The sequence below is a fragment of the Tyto alba genome, unplaced genomic scaffold (assembly GCF_018691265.1).
Source record: "Tyto alba isolate M040663 unplaced genomic scaffold, T.alba_DEE_v4.0 Super-Scaffold_14, whole genome shotgun sequence".
Lineage (NCBI taxonomy): Eukaryota > Metazoa > Chordata > Aves > Strigiformes > Tytonidae > Tyto > Tyto alba.
In genome coordinates, this window is record NW_024881276.1 from 48176580 (window position 1) to 48190507 (window position 13928).

The window sequence follows — 13928 nt, forward strand, 5'->3', positions numbered from 1 at the left end:
CAGTATTTACACCAGCCAGCACAAGCAAGCTGCAGTGGTCAGCCAGAACCTACATATTAACTCTAAGACTGCACAGCATACTTCTTGGAATGACAGTCAACTTAACTGGCTATGAGAAGCAATAAAAAATCTTTATCAAGAACTGATGTATTTCCATGACCTATTTATAGACTTGTGCAGTACTACAGCACTATTAAATTGTTATACAGTAACTGTATTTTCTACACCTGTGTACCTTCTGTTCTTCCCATGCTGCACTGCACTTCTCAGACTCTTCTTCTCCATACATTATTAACAATAGCTTAAGTCTGCCTTAATCTATGGACTCCAAGAAGCAATTAACCATCAATTTCTTGATTCTACAACCGCTCTGCAACTTCCTTATGTTCAAACAGGAGGTCTAATAAGTGATCATGTTTAAGTTACATTTCCACTAAGCCATATTTTAGCTACTTAAAAGAAGGGGTAGAAGAGAGGAGAATTTCAGAACTGTCCAGTCAAAAATGGCCAACCAAGTAGAACTGAAGAGTACACAGGCTGCCTTCTTTTGTATTAGGCAAGTAAATTCAGTATAAACACAAGATAGTTTAACAAATCAAAAAACAAACAAAACAAAACATATACTACCAGAAATGCTGGCTGGTATATTGTCTATTAAACTCTTACTAAACTTAATTAAGAATGAGGTTTTAATTACAAATAACATCTCCTGACTTAGGGTAACTTAAAAACCCAAACAAACTACATAGGGTATCTCAATCATTTTAGGGGGAACAAAACCAGTGGAAAAATACTGTTGTACTGATATGTTTAATTGTCTTGATTAGGATATTACTATTGCCTAGGAAGATAAAAGCAAAAATACAACCCAAACTGAAACGGACAACACTCCATCTTCCAATGGAGAAAGGAACATGGCACACTCAGACAGCCTGCCCACTGCATTTGGTGTCATGAGTGTACACAGTCCTTACAGAAAGCTCAAGGATAAAATAGCAAAAAATTCTGTACAAGCAAAAACTTTGGAACTTCTTGAAATAAGCATCCAGGTAACAGGACTTTTGGGGGGGTTAGTTTCTGGGTTTTGTTTTTTTGTGAAATTAATTTCAAGGTAAGATCTGAAATTCTGCTAAGCATACAGCAACAGTTGTAAGCATTCTGTATTCTCTGTCCCCACAGCTGTATCTCCCACACTGAAGTCAGAAAGCTGTTAAAAACTGGTCAGGAACACTTGCATTTGTGATGACCTAGATGAAGGAACAAGATCTTCAATCCCTAGGAAAGTCCCTATTCCCTTAAGCAGGCTACTCCTCCGCTTGTTACATGCTGTCTTACCACCTACTCTAGGAAGAACTAAGGACTGGGGGAGGAGAAGAGAGATTGTACTTTGCACTACATAAAGTAGCAAAGTCTCAAATAAGTTCAGGAACATAGCTAAACATTAACTTCACTTTTTCAATTACTTGTAAAGTTTGAATTTTATCTGCCAATATTTAACTACTGCAGTGGTATAATGAAATATGGGATGAACACATTTTACCAGGAGCAGCAAGGCGTAAAATATGCCTAAATCTCAGCTGTCCAGGACAAGATCTGGTGAGCTACCAGTTGGATGCCTGCTGCCCCCTGCATTGCTGACACTGCTGGCCTTTTTTTTTTTTTCTTCCTATGTTAAGGCCACCCTCCACTGCAAGCTATTCCAGGAAGTTAACTCTTTCTGTGCAGGAACTGCATGGAGACAGAAAGCCTAGGTAACCAATAGCTGAGCATATTAATGCTGTGTAATAGCTGCTCGATTTACTGCCAGACTACATTTTCGGTATCTGTCACACTGTCACTCAGCTCTGTGCTGTACAGGACTGGTCTTACTAGCTATCCATTTAAGTAATAGAAGAAAAGCAGGCAAGTGTTTAAGAAAGTCTGTAGAAGTTACTACTTCCATTAGAAGTTAACAGGACCCAATTTTCAAGCAAGCTTTTAGTAGTCCAATTGCTTTAGAGGAAAAAACTTGCGCCAGACTTTACCTGGACATTTTAATCTTAAAAGACTTCCAACTACTACTTCTCTTCCAGGGATAGAGACCATAGTATACTAGCTCCTGCCCACGCATGCACAAAGTCAATCTCATTTAGAGTGAAAGGGACTTCTGGAGGTTATCCAATCTCATCCGCAACTGAAAGCAGGGCCAACTTTGAAGTCAGATCAAGTTGCTCAGGGTCATTCCATAGTCAGGTTCTGAATATTTTCAGGGACAGAGATTCTACAACCTGTTTCAGTGCTTCATTCTCTGTGTGGGAAAACATATTGCTAACACATTACTAGAATTTCCCTTGTTGTGGCTTGTGTCCACTGCCTCTCATCCTTTTCCTGAGCATGTTGAAGGAGAATGTCTTCTTTTTCTCTCCTACCTCCTATTAAGCAGTCATAGCCAGCAATTAGGATCTCCCACTTTGGACTCTTCTCCAAGATGAACAAACTCATTTCTCAGCCCCTCTTCATACATTGTGATACTGACTCCCTATCTTAGGGGCCTTCCACAGACACCTCAGCATCTGCCTTGCACTTGGGAGCACCAAATTGGGAACAACTCTCCAGATTCTGTCTCACAAGCTCCAAATAGTAGAGAATAATGGCTTCCTTCAACTGACTGACCATGCCCAGTAAGCCCTTCACCTTTTACACCATGAATGCACATACTGACGCCACAAGGACCTGTTTTCCTGTAAAGCTGCTTTTCTCCAGTTAGCACACCACATGGATGCTGCTGCATGGGGTCACTCTGCCCCAGAAAGACTTGACATTTGCTTTTGCTGAACTTCATGAGGTTTCTGTCAGCTATTTCTCCAGCCTGCAGACATCCCACTGAATTAGCTCTAGTCTTCAGCGTATGAATTGCCCCTCACAATCTGGTAGTACCCACAAACTTGCTCAAAGTGCATTACTGACCTGGAAGATGGGTTGGAATGCAGACAAATTGCCCCTGCACTGATCTTTAAAGGCATGCTACCAGTAACAAGCCTCCAGATGGACTCTGTACTTCCGATCAGAACCCGAGTCCAGCAGTACACACAATTTTTCACCCACTTAATAATCCACTCACCTAAAACATATCTCATCAATTTGGCTACAAGAACATTTTAGGAAACCTTGTTAAAAGCCTCTCAAGGTTAATAACACTCACGGTTCTTCCTCTGTCCACAGTCTTGCCCTATGTACCTATAGCAATTGATTCAAGACCTCTTTTCAGAGCAGTCTCAAATTGTGGAGACATCACAGCTATTCTCCCCCTTACTTCAGTTTTCACCTTATTTGCAGCCATATCAATTTATTACACCTAAGCCACACCTTTTGACTCTCAGAAAACAACTGAAGAGTGGCTCTCAAAATACATCACCAAGGGAACTTCCACTAGCAGTTCCATAGACTCCCATAGTCCTCACCTCTTTCTCTGAGGCAGAACATTCTCAACAGAATCTTTAAAAGATCTTACATGAAGCTTACACAAAACTATTTCTCCACAACAGATGACATTCCAATTTGTCAGAAGGTAACTTAAGTTATTGAATGTTCATGTGAAACACTGATGCATTAACTGTGATAACTTATCTGGTTATAGTCAAAAGCCTTACTATTGTACAGCCACTGAACTGTATTTAGGAATCACAGAATGGCTTGGGTTGGAAGGGACCCTTAAGATCATCTAATTCTAACCCCCTGTTTTATAAGCTATGTACAAAAGCTTGAACTACCTCCGATATACACAGAACTTTGTATACAAGATTCTTCCTATACAAGATATCCTGGATAAACGGGTGTATTTCACTTCCTAGTTACCAGGGGTAGACTGTTCTATGCTACATCTCAGCTATCAAAAACACATTGAAGCTTTCAACAGGATGCATTTAAATCCTCTAAGAATTGAATAATGGTATGGCCACAACCATCAGTTTCACCTGGTTGATTTCTTCACAACTGTAGTGCCTCTTTAAATGTTCAAGTGCTTCAATTAAGTTGTAACAACATTACTTCTGTTTCAGTAAAATTCACCTTTTGAAGTCAAAACTCTACCAAAGTGTTTTAAGCACAGATGTACCAACACTGGTGAAGGGCCAAGCCCTGGATTTTTATAATGCAAACACTATCAATCTTTACAAATATGTTCAAAAATTGAATTAATCTTAACAGCTCTTAATCTTTGCTTCTCTGACCTCTAGTAATAATTAGCAGAGTTAAGTCACTATATTTTTATTGTGGCAAAGATCAATAGGTGATGTAGGAAAAATTAAAGTAATTCGGAGGAAAAAAAATTACCCTTAAGTTAGTACAAGACAACAGTTTTGTCACCTCAGTTACTCTTATTTTGAAGTTCCTTGTATTTGACATAATTTAACTTACACTTGACTGACTATTGTTCTATCAGATAATGTACACTGAAAATAAATTATTTAAAACTAGTTACCTAACTTTAACATAATCTCCACTTTTTCCCATTTTATCTCCACCATCCTTTCAACCAATGGGCTGTTCTTAAGTGCACTTCTCCCAGCAATAATTAGTTTTCAGCTTAACCATACACAGCATGGGTGGTATTGCAAGTAAAAAAGAAGCAGCAGAAGCGAACAAAGAACATCCCTACAAAACAGGATTAAGAAAAATTTAAGTGAAACACTGTAATCTTCTAACTCCAGGGCTAGTGAAAGTAACAGATCCAAAAGTAAGGAATTAATTTGTCAAGCTAGCTCAGTTTGTTTCTTCCACTCATCTGTATGCACATCAACTATGGAGACCTGTTTGACTAGCCTTTACTCACCTTTTAGAGAGTATGTTTTTTTGGTAGGAGATAGCCATTTCAATGACTTCAAATTCTGCATGTACCACTGCATTACAGTGATAGCACTAGCACCTCCCCTGAGTATTTAAATCAACAGTCACCTAAGGAAAACATTCTGTTCTGTTCAAAATAATCCCAGGAAGATATTAAGGACGAGTTTAAAAACTATCATGTTATCCTAGCCTTGACTAACAGAAAAGGAGTAAACAGTAATCCTCTACAGATATACAAAATATACAAAGGTATCTTAAATGCTAGATAATGAAAATCTGATTGGGGGGGGGGGGTGGGGAGGGGAGGGGGGAGAGAGGGGAAATCACCAAAAGCCCTGCACTGCTACAGGTAATCCTAGTACACCAGTCAACTCAAGACAAGCTACACTTGACTTGCCTTCATGTCAAAAATATGAAAACATGCTATTTTAAGATATTAAAAAATTAAAACTGCTTTTACTTCTGTACACTTCTGGAAAAACAACTGAAAAGCAACGAAAACATTGAACAGAAGAATACAGTAGTGATAAAAGCAAATAGTCTGAAAGCTTGTTACTTTTCACTACTTGAACTACCAGTGGCCTTCTCTATAACACTGATGTCAAAACTTCACCTATTCAGTTCTCCACACTTAGGAAAACAGAGTTAAAATAAGAGAAGACAGAGATGGAAGTTTCAAGACTTCAAAACTTTTTTTTATTCTTGCTGCCACTTTTATTCTACTGATAACTCATGGGTAGAAAAAACAATTTTTGAGTTCACATTGCAAACAGTTCAAAGTCTAATAGTTCATTACCTGAAAAGAATGAGGACAACAATAGCTCTTTAAGCATTCACCTATTGGACAATAACAAAAAAAGTTTCCTTGATGTTTTTAGTATGACTTAGAAGCTGTTGTGCTATGCCTTGAAGCTTTTCACCATGAGCCTGGGTACTAAGTTGTGCATTAAGCACTGATACAGCTAGCTTTTCCAGAACTGAGGTAAATATGGGCCATGAGCCCCCTCAAGAGTCTTATTCAGAAATACCTACACCTCACTTTAACCATTTTACTCCCTCACTGTATTTTCATATCTGGGGGAGTAAGACAAGCTCTCATCTAACAGCTTTTTCATCTCTCATCACTTTATAGGTGGAAACACAATAATCATTCTCCCTGACACTGTCTTTACTGCACATTTCACTGTTTAACTGCTTCTCATCTATTTCCTTGTATTTCATTCACATTCAGCTATTCCTATCTTTTCTTAGACATTCTTGGAATTTCTTCCCATATTTACAGGATACTCTTTTCTAGGCAATCCACCTGCTCTGTAACCAGGATTAGAGAATAGTGTTAACGACCCCTTTACTTCTAACAAGAAAGCTTGATCAACCTATTCCATGCCTAATCCAATAGTTCATCCTCTCCATCCTCTCAATAAATACACATTACTACATTTCAAATAGCTACAATCTCTGAGACTCTGAATGCAACTGTCCTTCAAATAAGTATTTTTCAAAAATCTTGCTTTATATAGGCTAACCCTATTAAAAAAAAAAAACAAAAAACAAAAAACAACCAACAACAACATGCAGAACCCCACATAGAACAGTTTGGGTTAGAAGGTACCTTTAAAGATCATATACATCTCCTCCTCTCTGAAAAACAACAAAAACCAACAGCTCATGATGTGACAAAATAATAGTAATTAAATAATTGCACCTATAACTCTTCTTCACTAATAAAATCTGGCCATTCAGTTAGTATCCAACTATCAGGTCACTAAGCAAATTCGTCATGGGAACTTCTGCATTAATATCTATATACCAGTCAGTATAGCAATCATCAGGATAAAAAAAAAAAAGTTCAGATAATCCTGATTCAATACAACACATTCAAAGTTGGAAAAAAGAAGCCCAAATACAAACACAAACAGTGCTAGAGCAAAGTAATCTATCATCAGACTGCTCATCTTTAAGAGGCATTGTACCAGGACTCCAGAGCAAGCAGGCAGCACAAGCCACCTCAGAACTCACTTCTTTGCAGACTTATCTAACCAGTCTGTAGCCATACGGTCTGATAAAGAACTCTGGACAAAGCTGCATTCAAACACGGGACAGCAAGGTCAAGCTACCTCCACAGCAACAATCTGGTGTAACACAGGATGGAAAGTAACACTCCAATTTTACTGCTCTTCACCAGGTAACTGAATCAGCACTAAAAAAGAACATTTACTAACAGCATTGCAAGTAGATGTCACTTAGCAAGATTACCTTCTACCAGTTTGTATACTGCATTTTATATTTCTCTTAACCTATTTTCCATTCACTACTGATTATCATTCTAAAGCTTCTAACTAAATTATTCTTTAAGATCCACAAGTGCTACTCATCAGTCCCACACACACCCCCAATTCCTTTTCTCACACCAGATGCATTTACACCTGTGATTTTGCCTACCTTAAAAGGCTGTAGCACCAGCACTTCAAGGATAATCAGCTGGTAAAAATGCTCTGTCAAGCAAACATATCTTCACTTCTGCTACACAACGGTCCTTTGTTTCCCAGTATCATCCTGGGAGCAATACTACATAAAGGGGATGGGAAAGAACCTAGATTTGACCTTATTTCTAATCAGGATACTTGACGCAGTAACTCTTACAAGAAATAAATCCTGCTGGAGCCTTCTTTCATTCAATATCAAGCAAACTTCATATTCCATGACATAAAATTAAGGAGGCAAGAGAGAAACACATTGTTTAAATCAAGAAAACGTTCAGCCTTTATGTATCACAAGTCGCTCAACAATCACCACAACTCTTTTATAATACTCTGTGTTCACATCTTAACAACTCAAATAACATTACAATTCACTTCCATATATATGGGTGTTCTTGCACACTGGAAGCCAAAATGTTAGTTGGCATCCTTGCTTTTCATTCATCCTAAAATTTATGACAACTGTAACCTGCTTTCACCCTGTCCATCCAAGTTTTATAACAGCTTCTTTCAGAGCGACTCCAACTTGCACTATTTCCATGCAGTGCTACAGATAAATTGAAACTGTCTTGTCTAATATTTAAGTAGCAGTCAAGAATTATAAGCCCCTACAGTGTATTTTATTGAAATGTTAGCATCTGCATTTTGATATTTTGTATTTATTTTATGTGAGCACCACAGTTTCACAGGACCTTGAAAATGACAGACTTAGAACAACAAAAGAGATCTAAGACCTGTTCCGAAACAGCACACCTCATGTTATGTTGAGTTATCCTGAAGTATGGCCATGACAAATGTCGTCTTCATTTTTTTTTGCACTAGTTATTAAATAATCCAGGTTTAACTCTCCCTCTATTTGAGGTTACTCTGTTATTTCAGTGCAGTTGACCTGTTTCTTCACGCAGCAGTTTTACACACTGCTGTACCTACTACATAGCTCGCCAACATGTAATTCTTTCCAACTTCTCAAATGCCTTCTATAGCATTCCTATTTCTTCTCTTACTATTGTCATATCGGGTCACCCAACACCTTTTTAAAAGTGCATATCTCTCCATACCAATAAAGAATAAAAAGTTTAGACCTGAACTTCTAAATTATTATCATTGCTTTTAACATACAATGAGGAAAAAATCACATTCTGTTGTCTTTTGGAACACTCTACAACATGTTCCCATTTCCAAAGTAGCAACCTGCTTTGCTTAACCTCACATTTCTGTCATGACTTAACCTGAAAATCATGAAAAAATTCACAGTGAAATCAAGTGCTCAGGTCAATACTTGCAAATTTCCTTTTTTTTTTTTTTTTATTTGCGACTTCATTTTAGTATATGGTACATAGTATACTTGTATTATCCACATCTTTATAATACAACCTTTCCAGCTCCACTACAGTCTGGAGTTCTATACTCCAGGCTGCTTTAAAAAAAAAAAAAAAAAAAGGCAAACAATCCAATTGGTAATTTAAAAGTATATGCCCCACAAACTTTTATTTTTCTAGCCCTACTGAGAAGCTTAACATAACTCACATTGAAAAAAAATATTTTCCTCAACGAAGTCCCTGAAAAATATACCTAGTCCATTTTTCATTTATTTTCACTTCACTTTACAGTTTTGCTTAATTTTTAATTCATGCTTACGTTCCAAAAACTTCGCAAACTACTTAACATTGCATACAAACTAATGAGGCACTGAAATAACAAGAAATTAATTATTTACTAACACGCAGGTCCTCCTATACAGCACAGCTGAAAAGTATTTGCCACAGCACATACTAAGGTACTTCACAGATTGAAGGTTATTATGTTTCTTATGGATGCCATACATCTCCCTTATTTCAAAGCTACACTAAATTTCATCATGTAAGTTTAGTATATACTTCATTGCATCACACACTGTTCAATTAAGACGAAGAACTACTTGTACATTTAAGCCGAACCTGATGGTCTCACTTTCCTAAAAAGAGCAGTATTTATTAAATCAGATTATTTTTATTCAAAGATCCAGAAGTTGCTGTTATTTCAGGTACTACATACATTGGTTTGCGTGTTGGGGTCTTTTTGGTAATACTTCTCTGAGGCATTGTAGATCAAATAAATCATCATTACCAACTTTCAGTCAAAATGACTGCACAAAAAATGATTTGATTTTATAGTGAAGTTATTCTAATAGGGTGGGGGTTTTTTTGTGGTGCTGTAAATTCTTCCTTTTGCAACAATTATCAGAGTTGACCCACCAGTAGGACGAATGATGAACAAAATTAACCAGCAGTCCTGGATTTCTTCAATAATTAATCATGCTCAAAATGCTTTTACAAGCACTCTTAAAAGCCAGTCATTACATTATTTTTCCTTCACACTCACCTGCAACAGTTACAGAGATAATAAAAACAGCAGTGGGAAATTTCAGAGAAAAAGAAAAAAATTCAAACTACTAGGATACTGATGAGAAAACATCTTCCCCTGCTGTTTACCTCACAGTCTGAAAGTCACTAGTAGTTTTTTAAATTTCCCTTTCTATCTATGGATTATACTTCAAAATTTTGCACTTGAGAAGGAAGATTACTTCAACACAACATTCCTACTTTCGGCAGATGTTCTGAAGTGTTATCAGTCAAGTTCACATATGCCAAAAAGAATCTGGGAAGACTGACATCTGAATCACACTCATCAAGACTAAAATAGTAAGTCACTGCATGACACCAGGGATGCTCTTAACTTCATTGTTACTATTATCTTCGCATTTACATGTAAAAATAGTTTGGCAAGGTTATGGCCCGTCTGCAACTTCACCTTTTAATCGCAAACGAGAGGAAATCACCCTGAACAAAGTGAGGGCGAAAAACAGCTAGAGGAAGAAGTTTGCCAACCCTATGAAAACTAAGTCTTCAAGCCCTAAGGTTTTGAATTGTGGCGCCTTCTTACTACTGAAAAAGTCGATTTACACAAATAAAGCCAAATACTGTCAATCAACTAAGAGCTCCATAGTTTTATGCATAGGAAATTAAACTGCTGGACCCGTTTTAATGAGAAAGAAAAACAGGTCTTTTAACACTTTTTAAAACGTTCAACCAAGTAGCTCTAGAGAACATACAAGAACACAATAGATCTTGTTTCAGTTATTTCAACAGCAACTTAAGTTTAACAGATGATGATCTATGAATAAAATAAGAAAGCCATCAGTTTAGAGACTTAATCTTGTAGCCAGGAAATACTCTTTACGCATCAGAAAAATTTCTGCATAAGCAATTCAACTTTTAGACCACTTCACTAATGTAGTTTATCTTCTCTAAAGAAGCATCCCGGTAGTCTCTGGCTAAGGTGACAGTCACCTAGCCCTGCAAAATCCTTGTGCCATAACAAGCACTGCAGTTGCTATTCAGCTTGATTGGGACCAAAACTGTCCTCTCAAGATTCATGTGGGCGCATTAGCTCCCGGTAAACTGAAACAGTAACAGGTTCACCATCAGAACAAGGTGTAGCCTTGAACTACTCTTCCCCTTCCGAAATAAGCCCACTGTGTATGAAGATCTACCCTTCTACCTTTCCCATGGTTGCCTTTCCTTACAGACAGAACAGGCACAATATAACAGGGTTCTCTTTCATCAAACACGTGTGTTTAAGCTTAAATTAGTAATAATCTTTTCTGAAAGCTACATAATTGCCAGAGGGGGGAGACTATTACATGCAAGAGCACAATCTCACGGCAGCAATGCCTCAACTCCCTCCCTGAAAAAGGATTTCTCAGATACAACTGCTTTATGGTGGCATGGCTTGCAAGTTCCTTGGTATTTTTATCACATGAACCTCCAGAGACTACCTCCTCTAACTCGTTCCTCCTTCTTTCAAGAGGGAAAGGACACAGTGTATCCTATAATAAAATATCCTTGCCAACTCTTCATTACTGCATTGGGAATACCATACAACAGCAAGATGACGGTTTTCAACGTGCTCTTGCCCAAGTCCACTTTTTTTTTTTTTTTCCTAATCTTCCACGGCTGTAAAAATGACGCTACATAGCATGCAATAGCAAAATAAATAAATAAATAAAATCCCACTGTGATTTACTTTCCAACTGCTACGCCGCTTGCTTGTTTTCCACAGGCAAAAGCACGCGGGGGCTGGGGGGGGGCACGGGGGACGGACGGACGAGGCAGGGGGGAAACTGGTGGGGCTGGTATTTTCCTACGAGCGGTCACGTCAAGCCCCCCGGGGGCCCCGTACCGCAGTGCCCCCAGCAGTAGCTGCTCGAGGTGAGGGGTGATGCAGCGGGCACAAATCCGTTCTCGCCAGACGAGGTAAGCGATCTAAAAACCTTAAGCCTGCAGTAACTAGCACCGATTTCACCCTAATTAAGAGGGAACAACGACGCAAGCCAAGAGCCCCAGCAGCAAAGCGCCTACTAGCCCTTCCCCCCCCCCCCCGCTCCGAAGCGCAGCCGGAGCGCAGGTAGACCCACCCTGCTGCCCTTCCCACTGGCTACAGGCGGCGGGGGCACGGGGGGCACGCGTGGATTTCCGCAAACAAGCGAAAGCCCGCCATTCAGGACGGGAATTACGCCGGATAACCCGCCGTGGCTCAGTGCCGGCCCCGCGACCGGCCGACAAACTTCTTCCCCGGTCTGCGGCCACCCCCCGCCACCCCCCTCCCACGGGCGTCGCGGAGCCCACGGCCGAGGAAACTTCGCGGAGGCGCGAGGCAGGGCGGCGCCCGGTCCCCGGCCGCTCGCGCGAGTAACGGTCCCCGCCGCGGCAACGGAACCCCCGGGCCGACGCAACGGCCCGGCCCGCGCCGCCGCGGCCTCCCGGGACGCCCGGCGCCCGCTCCTACCGGCCACGGCGCTGCCGGAGACGGGGGGAGGCCTCGGGAAGAAGGCGGGGGAAAGCGCCCGGGGGGGTCTCCGAGGCGCGGAGCGGGCTCCGGTTCCCCCCGCCTCCGGCTCCCGAGGGAAAGCTACCGCGACCCCGTCCGCGTCCCACCCGCCCGTGGGGCGGCCGGCAGGCCATCGCCGCCGCCACCCCGCCCCGCCGGGCGCGCACACAAAGTTTCCCCCAACTCGGCCGCATCCGCCGGGGCTCGGGTTTCTCTTCTCCTCCTCCTCCTCCTCCACCCGCCCCCTCGCCCTGCCCCGGCCGCCAACGGGAAAAAGTTTCACTTACTGCAGCAGAAGCGGGAGAATACCAGCCCCAGCAGCCCCAGCCCCGGCCCGGGAGGCACCACCGAGCGGAGCCGCCGCCGCTGCGGCTGCTGCCGCCTCCGCCACCACCACCACCACCGGTGAGGGGAGGCACCGCCGCCGGCCGCTGGAAAAAGTTCCCGGCGGGCGGGAGGAGCCGGCGAAGGGGGGAAACCAGCGGCAGCCTCCGCAGCAGCTTCGGCGCCTGCCATGCTCCCCGCTCGGCTCCCAGTCGCCGCCGCTCTCGCCGCCCGCCCAGCCGCCGCCGCCGCCCCGCACCGGGTGCGTGTGTCACTGAGCAGGGAGGCGCTGCGCGCCGCTCCCCGCCCTCCTCAGAGCGGGCCACACCACCCCGCCGCGGGGAGGGGGGGGGGGGGGGGGGGAAGAGGCAGGCGTGTGCCGTCAGCGTCTACCTCGACCCTCCCGCACCCCCTCCTCCCTTTTTCACCCCCTCCGGGGCAAGTCGGCTCTCCCGGCCCGCTCTGTGGACTCGCAGATGCGCCCGTGCCCTGAGAGGCGGGAGGGGAGGGGGCTTTCCCACTGGCAACGCTGGGGGAGCTGGTGGGAGGGAGGAGGGGGGTGTGTGTGTGTGTGTGTGCTACGGTGTCCTCCCCCGGGTGGGATGTTGGTACGTCCCGCCCCGCCCCCGCCCCCGCCCCGAGCGTGGTCGGGGGCGCCGCGCTCCCCGGCGGCCCGGCCTGACTCACCCCGCGCCCGCCCCCCCGCTCTCCGCCCGGCTCCTCCGCTCTCCCCCGCCCCGCTTCCCCCCGGCGGGGAGCGGGCGGCTCCGCCACGCGTCCTCCCACCCGCTGTCCGGTGCGTTCGGGCCCCTTGGAAGGAGAGAGGAGCCGTGCGGCCGGGGGTTCCCGCACGGCCGGGCCGGCTGCCCCGCGGCCTGGGGACCGGCCAGCAGCGCACGCCCCGGGCGCGGTCCCGCGGGGGACGTGGCCGGAGCCCGCTCCGCCAGGCGCCGGGCGCGGTCGCGGGTGTTCCCGCTCGCCGGGACCGCTGCCCCGGTTCCCCACGGACGCGTGGCGGGGGGGAGGACGGCCGGCGCGGCTTCCTCCCGGCGGGACGGCCCGTCCCCTCCTCCCCGGGGGGCGGCCGCTGGGCCCCCCGGCAGCGGGCGCCCGGCTTTGCCCCGCTGCTTTTACTGATCACCAACTTTCTCGTCGTTTCCGTTCCCCCCCACCCCCTCCGCGACGCAGCCGCCGCCGTGGGCAAACCCCTGGTGAGAGGCGGGCGAGGGGGCTGCCCGGTCACCCCCCGAGGTGCCGGGCAGGGGCACCCCCGTTCCCGCAGCACCTCCCGGCGAAGCGCCGTGCGGCGAGCCCGCGGGCGCGGGAAGCTGCGGACCCCACCCTAAAACCCCTCAAGAGGCGGCTGTACCCGACGGCAGGCCCCGGCAGAGCGGAGGGGTCTGGAACCATCTGGGAGCCGCCTGAGCCCTG

At 44.4% G+C, this 13928-nt stretch overlaps 1 protein-coding gene across 2 annotated transcripts in view; it reads right to left on the reverse strand.

The window, feature by feature from the left end:
* NECTIN3 (nectin cell adhesion molecule 3) overlaps positions 1–12812 on the reverse strand; it is a 63618-nt gene extending 50806 nt beyond the window's left edge. For both annotated transcript variants that reach the window (XM_033005257.2, XM_033005256.2), the window contains exon 1: positions 12461–12812. In XM_033005257.2, the coding sequence (XP_032861148.2) occupies positions 12461–12689 (229 nt within the window). In that variant the 5' untranslated portion in view covers positions 12690–12812. The remainder of the gene's footprint in view (positions 1–12460) is intronic.
* Between the last annotated feature and the right edge of the window lie 1116 nt (positions 12813–13928).